Below are 18,276 nucleotides of genomic sequence, written 5' to 3'. Positions count from 1 at the left end.
ATTTTAGGAACACTGTAAGACTTTTAGCGACTTTTTAATTTTTACTTTTTACTAGGGCCTCTAAGGATAACAGTTTTTATTGTAAAGCTGATGGAGTAACCCTATTTAAATAAAGGCTTATCTATCTTTATACTTTATATTGTTCCTTTTATAATTTATTTGCACGGGAGTATTTGCTTTTGTGTTCTACGCGGAGATTTGGTGTTGAGTTAAATGCGATTTCTTGGCGATCAAAAACAGAGGGCCAGACTTAAAGATCCCGTCCACTTGAACGATGACATAAAAGCGATCTTCATCGCTTAAAAAGGAAGTTCTCGGAGAAAATTCTAAAACGCTTCAGGACTAGCACGCTAACGAGTCAATAAGATATGCAATATAGTAGAAACAACAAAAACCAAACCTTTATCGAAGACAAATAAAACATTCCATCAGCAACTTGCCAGGCGAACCTAATCAGCTGTTCTGCAGTCAGACTGGTTTGCGGTTTCACATCCGGGTCTTTAAAGCAAGTGTCGTTGAGTCCCCGACTCTTCCTTAAGTAACCAAGCAGGTTTCCGAACGGCGCGTACTCAATAAGGACAAGCAGTGGATCTGTGATAAAATGCCAGAAAAGATAATACTATATTGATGATGAGATGCAGTGAATTGTAAGCATATAAGAGATTCAGACACTACAACTGAAACTATAAAATGAAGTTGCTGGTTGCATCAACTTCCTAACAAGAAGACAAGGTTTTAGTTTCTTCGACTCTAGTATTTGCTATTGTATTTATATTATTATAAATTATTATTATTATTATTATTATTATTATTATTATTATTATTATTATTATTATTATTATTATTATTATTATTATTATTATATTATTATAAAAATTTATATAATTAATATTATTATTATATTTACACTATTATATGGTATATATGTTATTTTTATTACTTTTTAGTATTATTGTAAGTATTATATACATGTAGATTTACTGTATCATTGTATTTCGTATCGTGATTATTGATAACTAAATCAGTATTTTCTTTACCAGTCTCAGTAACACATGCCATCAGCTTCATCACATGAGGATGAGGTTTCAATTTCTTCATCAACTCCAGTTCTGACAGCAGGTCCTTTCTGTCTGACTCCAGAGCATTCTCTGCATAATAATAATGATAGAGATGATGATGATGATGATGATGATGATGATGATGATGATGATGATGATGATGATGAAGATTCTTCTCCCCAATTCAAGTATGGCAATAGCAATAATGATAACCAGGACAATGATAACAAAAAAAAATCATCCTTAATCATTAAATTTTTCGAAAGTCGAGAATTCCTAATCGCACCTTTTAACATTTTGACAGCAACCGTTGTGTTTTCCCCGTTACCACTCAAGTTCCACGCTGTTGCCTTAGCGACTCCAGAGAAGGCTCCTTTACCAATAAATTTAATAGTTTTGACCTGCTCTCGATTAATTTCCCAGCTTTTTCCTGAAAGATGTAGGGGCATGTAGATTCCGCTGCCTGGAAATGCGTGGCTCGTGGAGTCACCAGGCGGGACCATGCTAGAGGTCTGCTGTTGAGGTTCAGACATAGCCATAGGATTCTAGTGAGAAATAACAATTAATATTAAATTTACTATCCATTACTTGGCATAGGCATTGGCAATGAAACCTATTTAAGGAGGCTCCATGTAGTTTTTTTAGCCCTGGGGTGGCTGTTTTGAAAATGAAAATTATCTAGGAAGCCGATGTTCAATTTTTGCCAAAATACACCATAATGATCAAATATGACCAAACTTCCATTTTTCACTGGTCACTTCGTAACAAAGGTTACCATAGCAACGATGGTCGTTTTCTTTTGTTTTCAAACAAGCTTGATTTTCTCGAAATCTAGATTGACTCTTAGTATTCATTTTTTGATATGTTAAATTATAGTGGATTGACTACCTGTAGACAAAATTTTAGAAAAATCTGTAAGAGCGTTTTAGAGTAGATCAAGAATTACGTTTTTGTAACTCCTACAATCGGCAGTCAAAATATTTTGACAAATTAAAGCAAAAACTCTCTCACTTTCAGTTAATGTTCTTTGATGGTTTAAATATTTATATTTCATTTTGAGTAACTGCGTTCAGATACTAAAAATAATTTAAAGGCGCCTATTTCTCATTAAAACGGGATTTTTCTGAAAACTTCATTCTTGATTTTCTTGAAAACGCTCCTACAGATTTCTCTAAAATTTCGTCAACAATTTGTCAATCTACTAAACTTTAAAATATCAAAAAATGAATACCAAGAGTCAATCTAGATTTCGAGAAAATCAAGCTTGTTTGAAAACAAAAGAAAACGACAAACGTTGCTATGGTAACCTTTGTGACTAAGCGACCAGTAAAAAATTAATCTTTGGTCATACTTGATCATAATGGTGTATTTTGGCAAAAATCGAAGATTGGCTTCCTTGATAATTTTCATTTTTTAAAAAACCACCCTAGGGCCAAAAAAAAACTACATCGAGCTTCCTTAATTATTTTATTACTTTTTTGCTCATTTTTTGTGTTAACTAATAAAGAGGTGTTATTGTTGCATTTGTTTATGTTTCTTTCAGGGTTCTGCAAAGTTCTTAAATCTAAATTGTTAATCCTACACAGCTGTTAGTTCATCACATGACGTGGTTAACCAATCACAGCGGCTGAAAAAGTAAAACACAGGTTCAGCTCTACACACAATATCCACCGATCGATACGACGACAACGTTTTAAAGTTTTCTCAAAGCTTTAAAATGTCATAAGAAAGGAAGGAAAAAGACAAAATGCCACGGTACAAAATGTATTCAACGATTTTAAAGTTCTCTCACGTAAAAAACTAGCAAATTATGGCCGAAGTCATTCATCCCGAAAGTAAAAGACAGCACGAAAACTTTGCAGGTTTACAAACTTCACAGACTGACGAAGGTATTGAGAATAAAGGCAAGTTCCAGAAACTTTGCTTTAGAAATTTTTCCGTATTTCTTCGTTTAGACTAAGGACTCGTTTACATGAGAGCCGAGATGAGTTTCGTCCCGGGATTAAAAAAAAATTTCATTATGAGCGTGTTCATCCTGGGATGCCGGGACGTAAGTCGTCCCACCCGAGTTGAATTCATCTCGCCCGTGACTTACATTACATTACATTTCATCCAGGAAAGAACTGTTTACATGGCGTTGTTCGTCACGTTTCATTACGGGATGACACTTCATTCAGGTGCTCAGGAAAGGGATGAGTTTATCCAGGGACGAAATCAGGTAGACAATGACCAGACACCGAGATGAATTCATCCCGGGACGAAAATCATCCCGAGACGAAAACTCTCATGTAAAGAGGCCCTTAGCTGAAAGCACTGAAAGTACATAAAACTAAAAATATAATTCAAGGTTTCTTTCCTCACTCTCGATGGAACCCAGACTATGCAACATTGCACTCTCCCTTTATGAGACGTAACTGCAGGGAATCATGGGAGTTGAACTTTATTTTTACTTTGAAACGCTGAATGCAAGACAACAATGATTCACTGTAGGCGTATCTCACAGAGGAAGTTAGACATTATATCAGCATTTTTTTTTCTCCAGAAAAAAAAGAAAAACATTTTGTATTTTTGCGCTTTTTTTCGTTTACTTACCAACACAACAAGTTCTCCGCCGCATCCCGTACATATGTCGTTACTAAAATAAAGCAAAACGTGTACACGACCGTTATTTTAAGCTGCACTGACAATCAGTCTTTAATATAACGATAGGAAATGTTAAACAAAACACTGTAGCAGATAAGTTGCATAAAACGTGGGCCTTATGTATTACCACGGTTCCCTCTGAAACCGGGACTACAGGTGTTTAATTACATCAGAAAATTCCTTTACTTAGATTTCAATCAGCTAGATGACTTTCTTTTTCTATCTCTTCACTCTGAAAAAATGCAGCTTTTCTCGAACATTGAATAACGGAAGATATTTCTCATCTGTTCTCGTGGAAGATGGTTCTCATTTTTCCAAAAAAATTATATCCCTCCAATGTTTCAAGAACTTAACGTCTCTACTTTAACACCATGTTTAACATCTGCCAGCAATTACTGCAATATTATAGATAAAACCAATTGCTTCCGGTCGGGTATTTTGTAAAAACCCTTTGAAATGGTCAACCTGCCACTCGTCCGGTCCCCCTACCCTTTATTAAGTTCAATGGAAAATATGATTTCTACCGTTCTTATTCTCAAGAAACACATTCAAAGGGAGGATTCGGATCATAAATGAAACGTCCCTTTGTCCCTTTTTCCCTAGGCAAGTTCATTCCGTTTTTCTTTAACCAGTGTGAGTTATAGTTCACTTTAAAGGAATTATTTATCTCTGTGCTAATTCCTCCCAATAATTTATAAAATCTATATATAACCAGGAAGATTTATACGATGTAACTCCTCACCCAATTGCAACTTACCCATTCTGCTGTCCATTCTCCGTAGAATGATAATCAGAACAAGAATAATTGTCGACAGCAAGAGGAGCAAAATGATATAAACAATGTGAAGAACTGTCTCGTTACACGACATACCTAAAATGTACAATTTAAATATAAATTAGAAGGTTAATTATTTGAATACTCGATATTACATTTTTGGACAATAAATAGAGGATATTACAAGGTCGCGAGAAGATATGAATTTTATGCTCGAGTGGCAAAACAATATTTCACGAGTGAGGGCAGCGAGCGAGTGAGATGTTGTTTTTGTCACGAGAACATAAAAATAATATTTTTGTTACAAATTGTAATTACGGTTTTATTATTAAGAAAAAAAAACCTACAGTACTGTCGAAAGCACACACCTTATCAATATGTAAACTTCACTCTTACGCTTTGGCGGCTGGAATTTCTTAAATATCTCTCCTTTGGACTACTTTGCAAGAAACTCCTTGAATTGTTTTAAGTCATGTGAAGTTTCCTTTTTCGTGTTTGTATTTTCCAGCTCCTCAGTGAACGATTTTCAGTCGACCTCAGTGAACTTAACAATCGCCATCTTTCCACCGGCGTTTGGCAAAGTTTGGCAGCCGTGTGATGGTGTGGAATGACGTCATCGATATCCTCACTGGTGAGGATATGGACAATACGCCGCTACGGTCCCGGGTGTAATTTAGTATGAATTTTATCAGTGTTCTATTTTCCTGTTTAACACTTGCGTCTACATAATAATAACGATTCCTGAAGCCTTTTCGCACAGAAACACAAGAAAAACGATGCAAGTAATTAAATACGCTTACAAATACGTTTGTTAATTTCCACTGGTTGGACCCTTCACTATAGATCGTGCTAGATAGTTCTTTTTTACTGTCATTTAGTTATTTTTACCTTTGACTGTAACCTCCACCGTGTGACTCACAGTTCCTACAGAGTTGGAGACTTTACATTCATAACTCCCCGCGTCTTCTTTACTAGCGTCGTCAATGATGAAGTTGGTTTTATTGATGCTACTTTGAAGCACCTTGCCATATTTTCTCCAACTAACATGCGGTGTGGGAGAGCCCTCAGCTTCACATACCAACAAAAGTATGTTTCCTTCCACAACAGCGACTTCACTTTTGCTTTTCTTATATATTTTTGGTGGCGCTATAAACATCAAAGGAACGTAAGAAATATAAAAACTCATCACAAGGGTTTTCATTTTACTGAAACACATGGCGTCAGTATCATACATAGCGCTCGCTTTATTTTGACAGGTTATACGGTATATATATGCAAGATGTTTCCTAGGTTTGGAATACTCAACTCTGTTAGAATCATTCATTAAAAGCTGATTGCTAACGTGTTTTGTATAAGTGCAGTTGATAGAGACATTTTGCCTAGATTGCTAGTAGGTCTAGTGATAACAAATACTCAAAAGTGAACCATTACTCTCTTATAATTTATTTCAAGTTTATTTCTAGTGTTTCAGTGACGTTGTTAAGCGTATACCACTCCGGGCGTTAATAAGGAACACACCTAATGTCTTGATTCTCTGGATCTTTTCGTCTTCTTTGCTACTTTCACCAAATTCGTTTGTCGCAGTAACCACAAATTCGTATGCCTTGCCTTTCTCTAACTCAACTTTAAATTGTCTAACTGAGGTATCAGTAATTGTCTGTAATTTGATCCACGCTCCTGGTTTACCGTCAGTCACTATTCTTTGGTATACTGTGTACTGTTCGATTACTTTGTCATTATTTTGTGGTTCACTCCACTTCAGAGTAATCGTATCGTCTGTTACTTCACTGGGCAGTTCATCCATCGTCGGCGTAGTTGGGAATCCTTAGTTGACCAAAAATAATTAACACGTTATTAGTCTAAGTATTTTTATTTGCACAATCACCCCATGTTAACACAAAATAGCCATATGATATTACCATATTTGATGGAAGCTCCACCAAAACTCATTATTTAATCTAACTGCGTTTCGCCATGTCAAATTTTCATGTAATGTAACTTTTGATTTTGGGGAAGGATCATTTCCATTCAAGGACTGGCAGTTCTCAAACAAAAGTTAAACGACCCATGCCTCTCTGCACCCAGGTGTATAAATGAGTACCGGCGACATAATGCTTGGGGGTACCCTGCGATGGACTAGCATCCCATTCAGGGGGGAGTAGAAATATTCCTAGCCGCTTAATACTACAGAAACCGGATTAAGCTCCGGCAAATATGGGCCACTTGGCTCGAGGATCCCTTTATTGTAGCTTAACGAGGCTAGTGGATACGTTAGTCCTTTTTACTCGTGAATGTAATGAAACGAGTATGGTTATGGAAAGTGATATGCAAATTTTCACTCGGTCAGTCGGTCGGTCGATGGGCTGTTAACTTTAATTTATGAATAATAATTTATCCATTAAATTATGGGCTGTTAACTTTAATTTATGAATAATAATTTATGCTTTAAATTATAAATTAATTTTCCTTGTCTTTTTTTGTAACTTTTTGTTTCAACCCTCTGAGGTTTGAACCGGCGACTCCTAACATCAACTATGGTTTTGAAGACCAAACGCTTAACCGCTAGGCCACTTCGACTTGGGTGTCATTTGCGCTGAAAATTAGCATATAAGTTTCTTTGTAATGTTCTTATCGTGCTGACCGATACCGTAGGTTCAAAGTTTAATGGCTTGTATGTATAAAACCTATTCGAATGGCTCGATTTATAGCTCTTAAGAATTTCACATGACAAATAGAAGAAATAATCTTAGAGAAAATATGAAAATCTTCGAAGCACTAGTGATATTCCGTGTTTTCATGAAATTTTTCGATTTTGCAGGCACGAACTGTGGACTGCGACTGTGTTGGGTATTAAAAGGTTGATTTCAGGACAATTGTATGAATAAAGTCCAATTTTAGCAGTCTCTGAATGTTTTATAGTTCCAAGCGTATTGTACGATAATCAATAGTCATGATACGTAAATAATTTATCGTCAAAAAGCTCGCCAAACTGACGAATTTTGTTGCCTTTTAATAATATACTGTATAGTACTTGATTTGCATCTCTAATAGATTCATAAAAAAGGAGAAAGAAAAAAAAAGACGTCGTATAAAATTGTAAAATAGATTGTCGTAAAAAAAAAAAATGAATGGATTACCCGCGTCCGCTGTAAACACAAGGAACCATCGTGATCATATCTCCCTTCAAACAACTTCTATACTAACATGCCGCTCACAAAAAGACAGAATCATTTCATAGCTCTACACCAATACATTTAGTATTCTCATTCACGAGTGGGCTAACAAAGCACCTTTGATTTAAGTTAGTAAGTACATGAGGTCCGTTCTCGCATCATCAAGAGAAAGCAGAAAAAGACAAAGACCACTTACTAATCTGTTCTATGTTCACTATCCTGTAGTCAGCAGGCGTGAGCCCATTGTCAGCAGCACACTTGTAACCACCAAAATCTTGATCCACCATCGTCTTTACAATCACTGAGTTCTGTGTAGCCGTGACACTGGTAACTTGGCTTCCATCAGATTTGTACCAGGTGAGTGTTGGTGTAGGAACACCATCTGACACACACTTCAACGTCACTGTCTGACCAATCCTTGACTTATGAATTGATGTGCTGGCATCCTTTATTGTAGGCGGGTCTAGAAAATGATTAGTGATATTGCATCAGACGCAGTAACATTTGATGCATTTTTCCTTCTTTCATTGGCCGACAGCCACCACGTGTTCTGCAAGTAACTGTATAGAAATATTGGCCTGCCTGTTCGCATTGCCGTCCGACCGTGGTCGTACTGGTTTTGTCCTGTTTAGCCGCACATGACTTGCAATATAAGTACTGACATTTAAACAACAACTTAGAGCTTAAGGCAAGTTTTGATGTTGCTAATAAGCCGGCGATATCTTTTTGTTTATTCATCTTGCATTGAACTACGCACAGTCTACATTTATGTGTTGTAAGAAGTCTTATATTTAATTCACTACTATAAAACAATTGTCTTGCTGAATGGTGACGAATAACAGAAACCATACTTTCTGCGCACTAAATTTGCCGTTGTAGGTTGTGAGGATAGACTTGGATAATTCACTATAAGGAAAAAAATTTACTTACAAGGAACCACAAGTGTTACTTGTTTTTCATCATTTCCTGCTGAGTTGTTTGCCCTACAAATATACATTCCAGCATCTGCTCTGTTTGTACTACTGAACGTCAAAAACGCTTTTTTCTTCCCTGAACTTTTCACTATTCCATTTCTGATCCATTTTACATGTGGGTCTGGTGTCCCGGATGCTGTACAGCTGATATTGACTGAGGATCCCTCATTGTAACTTAGCAGTACTGATGACAAGTTGACCTGTGGTGCCGGCTCTGCAAAAAAAGAATTTGATTGAAGTCAAAGCTTTAAGATCATGACTATGCAAACCACATTATGTGGGCGAGCTTGTGTTATAGCTTGGGTTTGTTCTGCATAAGAAGTTGACGTAATCCTAGTTTAAAGGGGCTATGTCACGCAATTTTAGGCAATTTCGGCACTGACCAAATGGTCATAGATCTAACTGAAGTATCACAATAAAGGATTAAAACTGTAGAAGAACTCAAAAGAAACACAGAAAGGCCAAAAAGGCATGGACGGGAAAAATTCGAGAAGATTGAAACGGATTGCGTTCAGGTAAACTTAAAAAACGTCGGCCCGACTTTTTTTAAGTTTTCCTTAATTTGTTTGAAATTGCCATTTACAATGCTCGAAAATCATCCTTGTTTGTGATGTGGCCGTGATTTTTCCAATAAGAGACTTTTGCTATGCCAATTTGAAGTTTAGAGATCTTAATTAACGAAAATAAATAGAATTACCTAAAATACCGTGACCTAGCCCCTTTAAACATGGAGTTGAACATAGATCTAAGAGCGAAAGTCTGCGAATATCTAGAATCGTCCGACAGTCGCAAAATTTCGAATTTCTTTTTATTTTACCTAAGGAACCCTTTTAGTAAACTATTTTCAAAAATGGCACTTAAAGGTTCCATTTCATTTCTTTTTTTACACATTGTTATGTGATGATGTTCTCTAGAGAATTGTTCTCTTATCCATCTAAAAAATAAGAACACATTTAATTGCAAGATATCTGTTTCTGTCTAGCTGTCTGGTGTGTCACAGAGAGGTCGCGCGCGTCTATTCAGAACACAGTACTCATCGGTGGACGTACGTAGCTTTGTGCGAAGTCGGGTTCTAGAAAGATTCATCCACTAATTTGTCATTATGCGTCGGTTTTCTGTACACTGTTCAAAGTCCGCTGTGAAGTTCGTTTTTCCGTGTTGTCGCAGTTTATCAACAAGTCTAGGGAGTTTTCATTTCCTTCAATCTCTCAATGAAACTAGATGTCGACGTTCTGTCGTTAAGGTGTTTGTTCATGAAAAAGGTAGCGTCAGTCTTATCTTTGTGTACGGTAAATGTGTCGTTAACGTTGCGTAATCAAAGCGACATTAAACGGAACTCACCTTCAACTGCCAAATACACAGAGTCAAATACTTGGCGATAATTATAATAAAATTGATAAATCATACAGCCATAAAATCTTTGATCACTCTTTCTGATTGAGCTTACAGTGAAGATGACGTAACCAGAGAATACGTCACCACTGCCACTCGCACGTCCATTGTATGCTGAAGGGGCTGTTAATGAAACTGAGCCTCTATTGTCTAGAGAAACCAGTCTTCCATTATACTCAAAGCCATTTACTCCATCTTTCTTCAGTCCCCAGTCAACCTTATCAACAACATAAACATCAAAAGAGAAGCTCCAGGTGAAGTTAACCGACGAGCCAACCAATCCTGTTACAGTCTTTCCGCCATACTTTGAAGTGAAACGAATCAGACCTGCTGAAAAATACAAGTCGCAACCAAAGTCATTTTTTTTACCTCACAACAACTGTCAAAGAAAAACACCCAGGTTGTTGTTTTGCTTTTATCTTCTTCGCCAACACAATTATACGAGTTTTTATTCTAGGAAATGACTGCTTATAAGAAAGGCTCCCCCGCGCGCGAAAGGCGCGCGTGGGCCGGCGCCTTACCTAAGAAAAATTTTTAATCCTGCCGTCCGTATGTACGTACGTCAGTCTATCCGTACGCCAATTGCGCTGCACGTGCGCGAGTTGAGCCCGTAATTTGCAGTCACATACGAATATTAACGCAGAAACATTTTGGACATTTCAGTCTGACCTCAACGAAGTTGTTATGTGAAACGACGGCCAAGTTGCTGCGCGTTGTTCCCTTTGTAAGTTGAATGAAACTAAAGCCTTTTTTCACTAGCTACGCAAGCACAAGCGCAAGGATAACAGCTCTTATTTCACCGTGAAAACAGCTTCGACTCAAGCAAAAGCACAAGCGCATTGCATTTCGATGCTTGTGCTTTTGCTTGCCGCAAGCACAAGCACAGGGATCAAAATTTGTCCTTTTTTTCGTGATTGCGCTTGCGCTTGTGCTTGCGCCGCTAGTGAAAACCAGGCTTAAGCGAGTGGTAAAATCAGTCCGTTAATATTTCTTAACCCTATCTCCATTGTACACATGATTTAGTTTAACGAAAAAATCCGAAATAACTGTCACTGGACGAAAAAATAGATTTTCGCGGTTAGCAAATCTGTAGCAAATATGTCGTAAAGGCCACATTTGCTTAACTTTGACCAACTTTATTCCGAAGCAAATTTCATATTTGGCACCATATTTACTGAAGGTGCAACGCCGGTAATGGCCGTTTTTACTAGCTGTTTGTAATACAGGCAAATGTAGCGTAAAAGAACACATTTGCAATGTCTTTACGCGTACAGTAAATTTGTGTTGAAAGTACACATTTGTACCACAAACGGTAGGGTAGCAAATATGGGGTAATTTCTGTATTTGCACAAATTTGCTCATTTTTGGTCTGAGAACAAATGTAATATTTACTTCACATTCACCACTAGCGCAACGCCGGTAATGGCCGTTTTTACCAGCCGTTTGCTAATACGGGCAAATGTTACGCAAATGAACACATTTGCAATGTATTTACGCGCACAGTAAATTTGTGTTGAAAGTACACATTTGTACCACAAACGGTAGGGTAGCAAATGTGGGGTAATTTCTGTATTTGCACAAATTTGCTCATTTTTGCTCTGAAAACAAATGTCGTATTTGCTTCACATTCACCACTAATGCAACGCCCGTAATGGCCGTTTTTACTCGCTTTTTGCCAATACTGGCAAATGTTACGTAAATGAACACATTTGCAATGTCTTAACGCGCACAGTAAATGTATTGAAAGTACACATACGTACCATAAACGGCAGGGTAGCAAATATGGGGTAATTTCTGCATTTGCACGAATTTGCTCATATTTGCCCTGAAAACAAATGCCATATATGCTTCACATTCACCACAAATGTAAAGCTGATGGCCATTTTTACTTACTAAGTACTGGAAAAACAACAGTTTACAAACGTTAACTACATTTATTTGAAACTGAGCAATGTAACTGTTCTTCAAAGTAAAGAAAAGCAAATAACATGACTATAAATTGTACTTTTTGATAAAAAGTTAAGTGCAATAAATAACAAAGGAATTTTTAACCAATTACATGTATAGCAAGCTGCATCTACCAAATCCAGGTACAAAATTAATCTAGATTAATGATTTAAATTTAATGCTTTCTATTGACATTGTGGAAGGCATGGTATCCCAATGGTAAGCGCACTCGACTCTGGGTCTAATGGCCTGGGTTTGGGCCGTCGCTGGGCGCTTTTGTTTTCGGGGTACAACACTTTACTCTCACTGTGCCTCTCTCAACCCAGGCACATAAATGGGTTCTGTCGAATTACAGCTGGGGGGGGACCATGCAATGGACTAGCATCCCATCCAGGGGGAGTAGCACATTTACATACTTTATACTGACATTTAACAATTATACTGAATGATAATCACTTAATTCAATTTGACTAATACATATTAAAAAGGAAACAGATTCCAAGCACAATATTTATCTGAACTACATGTATCCCATATCCCAGACAAAAATGCATAGTTATTCTGTTCTCTCAGAAACCAAGTACAAAATAAATGCCACGCATTTACATACAAGTTATTGATTTGCAGTCAAAATGGACCAAGTGTTCCTTGCTAGAGTATACAGTTATATTGATCACCTTAATAAAGACGAAAGTCTCTTTAATGTGAAATATTGCCAAATAACTAGCAGCAGTGCTATAAATTACTGTTGGTCATCAGACATTGTCCAATCAAATAAATCAAAGTGTTTGATTTGAAATGCAAATTGATGCCTGACCAATTTTCTAATATGTTTGTTCAGAATATTATTTCCAGCACTGAGCAGGGAACAAACATGCTGTATTGCAATTTTCTTATAAAGCCAGTTCTGTTACCTTAATAATTATGCATTTGGAAATTTGGAACACAAAACATCAAATGAGCCTTATAAACTTATTACTCTATGGAAAAAAATTCTTGGCTTCTTTTTGACTGTAAAACTTTAACATAATGTAGTTCTGAAGATTCTAGTAGTAGCCTGTGTTGCAGCCAGACAGTGTCACAAAATCCTTGATAAAGTCTGTCTACACAATGGCAACCAGAAGCTTGTTTCGATAACGCAGACAGTCCTTTTTGTTTTTCTTGTACAAGTAGAATGTCCGAGATCTTCGAAATAAACTGGAAGCTGGCTGCAGGAATTTCTTGGAGGTCACAATGCATCCATCAATTGTCAACACGTTATGGGAAATCTCTTATTTTCGAATACCTCTGATTGATAATAATAAATAATTTATTAGACCCTCCATATTTATTCTGGAAAATAAAATCTGTCTGTGTTATAAAAAAGCTGTCCAAAAAGAAATAAAATTGTTAGATTAAACACTACTCTAGCAGATGTCCTTGCCTTTTTTTCTTATCAACGCAGTATCCAGAACTTTACAACCTTGTGCAGGGGGAGAGCGACCCTGGGAACAAGGTTGATCCGGCTGCAGATTTACTAGCTTTTGATCAATTGACTGGATTTCACCGAGTACATTGACTGTTTTCATTTGGTCATGCAAAATAAAATTATTTTTAGCTTAGCATGTCTCGTGTGAACAGGTTTGATATTGAAAGTAATATGAAACTAGCCTATCATAATAGTGAATTTTTTTATCTTCTCAATATTAGGATGTCTTTTTATATGTCTTTTTAAATTTTTAATTTGTACACGGCCCCACAAGCTTTTAGCTTTAAACTTTTTTACCGTGTTTAAATAAAGTTGTTGTATTGTATTGTATTGTATCAGAAATGAATACACAGATACTTGGAAACCTGTGGGATATTGGAACAAGCTTCAGGGGGCCACAGCGCAGGCAGACTACATGTTACCAGGGTTAAGTTTGTCTGCAACACAGGCTTTGCAGACAGAGGGCTACCTTAAACCTTTTTTTTTTCTCCTTTGCAAAGTTTACGTTTTTGCTTTGTACAACTAACTAAAGTTTCTGCCCATGGTAAAGTACTACTGTACAATAATTATTTTCTTAGTGTCTGAGCCAAACTAGTCATCATCACCGTTTTGTGTCCCAGACAAACAGTAAAATGTTCTAACAACATATACCGGTTATCAGTTCTCATATACTTCATGTATTCCCTTTTTTTCTTCTTTGGAAAACATGGTTGACACTTAATGATAATAATCCTCTCCTCTTGAAGGGCTTTGATTCGTCAGTTCTTTTTCTGGAAAGGAAAGTCAAGAAAAAAGTTATCACACTACCAATCCCAAATAATGACTTGTAAACAAGCGTTATTAAAAGTCTACCAATAAATGGTGTGAACAAAACTTTCTAGAGTCCTAAATGAATGGGCTGAATAGGATAAGGATAAGGAAACTCCCTAGGGAAAGATAAAATAGTTTGAGATACAAATGTAGCTAATAATAATAGAGAAGGTATTTTATGGACACTTAAAATTGTAGGATATTCTAACATGGTCTAAGGTCCTGGGTACATACAAGTATGATTTGATTGGCAAGATTTTTACAAAAACAGTTTGAATCTAGCTAGTTAATTCAATTGTTTTAAAGCTTCTTTGTTATAAGATAGTCTACAATTTAAATTGGTTTAACTTTCCTTAAATGTTGTTAAATAAAATTGTGTGACTGTCCCCAGAACCACACTTTTTCTATGCAAAGGGAATGCTAGGTAAGAGGGACAGGTTGCTGCTGGTAGGGACACAAATTATGCAAGGGCACAAAAATCCTCTCTTTGGAAAATTTTCAAAAATTATCTTGATTTCCAATATTATGATCTTACAAGTGGACAATCACATGTAAGATCATATGAGGTTCACTCATGTGCTGTTTCAATCTGTGGCTTTGTAGCTCAAATGGTAGTGCAGTGGACATGTAACCCCAAGGTTGTGGATTGTCCCACCTGAGCCACTGAATTTTTTTCAGTGGTCAGGATTCACAGTGTGTCATTTTATTAATATTGATTCCCTATTTAGCGCACACCTGAAGGGACTCACGGTAGTTGTATTCATCAAACCATGTGCGGGACTAATAACAATGTGCATCGTTGCTAAGTCTTGCGCATGGCTTGATGACTACAACTACCGTGATTTCCTGCAGGTACGCGCTATTGAGGGAATCGTGCATTGGTATCTTGTAAGCACCAAAACAATTTAGTAATACATGAAGTAACACATCAAAAGGTTTGAAACACATTTTCCATCTCAAAATAACCCCCCTTCCAGTACAGATATATAAATCCCTCTTTAAAGGGATGCTGGAATGTATTATACAGTATGCCCAGGGCTAACATTTTCAGAATTTTATCTAGCAAATTCGTAAGTTAATATTTTGAAGAAAATAAAAACAACCTTATTTCTAATAAGTGCCCTGTTTCCAATAAGCTCCCACCCTTGATCACCCAAAACAAAAAAAGGCAAATCTGTTGTTCAACTGAAGGGACAATACTTTGGGGTGATCTGAAAAAATCTTACAGTCAATGATCCAAGCTCACTCAGAACATGGTGCATCAAACAAACTGGCAAATCCTTGCCCGGATTGGATTTGCTTGCTCCTTTGATACACCATGATTAAATTGATCTTGGTTCACTGTTAATTTTCTGATCATCCCAAAGGCATATGCATGTGGTATGTACCGGTACATCAGGGATCCATATTCGTGTTTTCTCCAAGTCGTCAGCCGGGCAAGTATGCAAGATGATATACTTGCCCTGGCAAAATTTTACTTGCCCGTTCAAAAGTGAAGAATGGCGACCGTACAACAAGTTAATGAAAAGTTGCCTTTTTTGTTATTATCACATGTATGTAACACTGTGTATACATAAAATCTACAAGACAACGAATCTGTTATAATAAAGTTTGATTCACAAGTATTTGTTAATGAGACTCTTTACTTGTCTACCTTGGCTGCCGGCTTAGAAATTTCACAAAACGTCACGCCCCCAAGCGGCTTGTGATGTTGACGGAAGCGTATGATGCGGGCACAAATGAAAGCCAGGGCCTCTTCGACTGCCACAACGGAAGAAAAGAACGCTTTTGCTCTTCTTATTCATATTTGGTTTGTTTTTCTGAAGTGTTAACATTGCTTTTTCTTCTTTGCTGGCGGTGCCACACCAAGATATCGGCAAATTTTGATCAAAGCATCAGCTGATGCGATCGCCTCGTGTTTTGCGGATGCAGCTGCAGTACAAAATATCAGCGGTTGACAGCTTGAAAATTGAGCCTGCAATGATTTCATTGATGGAAAATACCGCATCAGCCAAGATGGCGGCCAAAATTATGATTTTATCGCAACAGAAAGTTGCAAATTATTTTCTGTTTTTGAAAAGTTATGAATGGATGACAAGTGGTCAGAACGCAAGTAACTCATAAGAAAACTTAATAATTTTTTTTTTTCATTAAGTCAAACTTAAGTCGTCCAGGGGACGAGTTAATGTAATCTTTTGGTCGTCCATACGATTTTTTAGTCGTCTCGGACGACCGGACGACTGTGAATATGGATCCCTGGGTACATGTTATAAACAACTGACACTGTACATGTACTTGTCTGCTATGTGTACCTGTATACAGATTACTATACAACTTTTTTTGTTGCTTAAAAGGCCCAAAAAGCGTCCAAACACGGTACAATATTCAGCAAATACTTCATAATCATTACAATAAAAGCTTAAACACAAATAGCCCGCCAAAATCCGCACCTCACGATCATGTGCAGATCATGTAGAAAGCTCACAATTTTATGAACTCGCACTGACCAAAGCTACTACGTGCAACTCAGTTTTAGCTATTATTATGTAGCATTTAAGACTTATACTTACTCTTAAGGTTTCAGAACGTATATTCGCGTCTCTTTAATTAGCTGAAGTACTTGTCCGCTCAACTACATTGTGCAATCATGTAGACCGGCAACTCGAGCACGAACTCCAACCAAATACATCTGAATACATACATGGTTCCTGTACCTACGTAGATGATTACACGCACTCTCCCAACTAATTGCGAAGAAGCGTTTTTGCGCTTGAAGGAACCAGCTTTACTCAACTCCTCCATGTACATATAGGTTCGTCTGAAGATCGAAGAACCCGTATTTTCGTAGCTGCCCTCATTTTCCGTTGCAACCGTGAAAGTCGTTTGAACATGCCTTTTCAAAAACAAAGTGAGGGAGTCTGGGACAGGAGGCCCGGTGCCCCAGCGCATTGCCAAAGACCTGGGAACGACAAGACGTGGTTACACATTCGACTTTTCCGTGGCGCGGAAAGCTTGATGCCTTGGCGGGAATTGCGGAGAAGTAGCAAGCAACAGCATAAATATACTCACTAAAGCAAAATTTTATAGGTGAGTTGTCATTATGTCCATAACAATAATTTTCGTATAGGTGTATTGGAACTATTAAATAGACCTAATACCATTCCTAAGGTTTCCTGCATGTCGATCGACTGGTTTCTGGTCGGTTCGCCTCCAATTTAAGCTTACATGTATGTACTACCGGTATGTGGTTTCACTCTGTTCTCTGGGCAGGATTTCCGCGCAACCCCATGTATTAATTATGCATACAATTTTCTGACTGACTCGTTCTTTTCATGATTTCTGTTTGCTTACCTAATGATAATCCTGGCGTATCTACTCCCGGCGTATCCAATCGAACAAAATCGAACCAAAAATCAATCGAACCCAATTGAACACCAATCGTTCGATTGGGTTTGCTTACTCGTGAACAAAATCGAACATCTTGTTTTGCTGTGAGTTTGATTTTCGAACCAATCAAATCAATCAAACCAATCGACCACAATCAAACTTAATCCGATTCGATTTTGTTCGGAATCCGTTGCTTGATAAGTAAATCACACAGGACTAATCAGGGGGACGGTGCACCATACAAAATGTCCACATAAAAAATAAACAGGAGTTTGGTAATCGAACCTTTAACTAAGTACGATTGTCAACTGTTTGGTAATCAAACTTTCGATTTTGTTTGATTGTCGACTGTTCGGTAATCGAGCGTTCGATTTTGTTTGATTGACCAAATTTTATTGTAAGTTCGATTATGTTCGATTACCGAGCCCAATCGAACGATTGGTGTTTGATTGGGTTCGATAACCGAACGTTCAATTGGATATGCCAGGATCTACTCGAACGCTCGATAATCGAACACTAATCGTTTAATTGGGTTGGGTAATCGAACGAACTCAACTAAAATTTGGTTCATCGAACAAAATTGAACGATCGACAATCATGCTTAATTGAACATTCAAATACCGAACTCCTGTTTGTTTGATTTTTTTGT

General features: G+C 37.2%; 2 protein-coding genes and 1 long non-coding RNA gene across 3 annotated transcripts; all 3 read right to left on the bottom strand.

Moving 5' to 3' along the window:
* Positions 1-326: 326 nt before the first annotated feature.
* LOC144664147 (tyrosine kinase receptor Cad96Ca-like) lies at positions 327-1,591 on the bottom strand. The gene is made up of 4 exons (XM_078525266.1): positions 1,345-1,591; positions 1,038-1,148; positions 401-591; positions 327-350 (listed from the first exon to the last, which is right to left on the bottom strand). Exons 1-4 carry the CDS (start codon positions 1,589-1,591, stop codon positions 327-329), a joined length of 573 nt encoding a protein of 190 aa, XP_078381392.1.
* LOC144664146 (protein turtle homolog B-like) lies at positions 1,468-11,857 on the bottom strand. The gene is made up of 9 exons (XM_078525265.1): positions 11,776-11,857; positions 9,965-10,384; positions 8,580-8,837; positions 7,846-8,112; positions 5,995-6,300; positions 5,365-5,622; positions 4,459-4,572; positions 3,651-3,693; positions 1,468-1,603 (listed from the first exon to the last, which is right to left on the bottom strand). Coding segments are annotated over exons 1-9 (1,749 nt in total). The 3' UTR covers positions 1,468-1,602.
* A 1,545-nt stretch (positions 11,858-13,402) lies between these two features.
* On the bottom strand, positions 13,403-17,126 carry LOC144662662 (uncharacterized). The gene is made up of 2 exons (XR_013572496.1): positions 16,811-17,126; positions 13,403-14,200 (listed from the first exon to the last, which is right to left on the bottom strand). It is a non-coding gene; the product is annotated as an uncharacterized LOC144662662 (long non-coding RNA).
* Positions 17,127-18,276: the final 1,150 nt, after the last annotated feature.

Source organism: Oculina patagonica, chromosome 8 (genome assembly GCF_052425735.1).
Source record: "Oculina patagonica isolate OP01 chromosome 8, crgOcupat, whole genome shotgun sequence".
Classification (NCBI taxonomy): domain Eukaryota; kingdom Metazoa; phylum Cnidaria; class Anthozoa; order Scleractinia; family Oculinidae; genus Oculina; species Oculina patagonica.
Note: the sequence above shows the minus strand (reverse complement) of the source record. Positions and strands in the feature narration are given on the sequence as shown.

Bases quoted from the DNA above. Each gene is read 5' to 3' on its own strand.
- LOC144664147 (XM_078525266.1), bottom strand. From the start codon at position 1,591: ATGTCTGAACCTCAACAGCAGACCTCTAGCATGGTCCCGCCTGGTGAC. The intron at 1,149-1,344 runs GTGCGATTAGGA...ATTATTATGCAG, and splicing joins TGCTGTCAAAATGTTAAAAG to AGAATGCTCTGGAGTCAGAC. The intron at 592-1,037 runs GTAAAGAAAATA...ATTTTATCACAG, and splicing joins GGCATGTGTTACTGAGACTG to ATCCACTGCTTGTCCTTATT.
- LOC144664146 (XM_078525265.1), bottom strand. From the start codon at position 11,857: ATGGCATTTGTTTTCAGGGCAAATATGAGCAAATTCGTGCAAATGCAG. The intron at 8,838-9,964 runs GTGAGTTCCGTT...CTTTTTTTGCAG, and splicing joins TGTGTATTTGGCAGTTGAAG to AGCCGGCACCACAGGTCAAC. The intron at 8,113-8,579 runs GTAAGTAAATTT...ATCATTTTCTAG, and splicing joins AGTAACACTTGTGGTTCCTT to ACCCGCCTACAATAAAGGAT.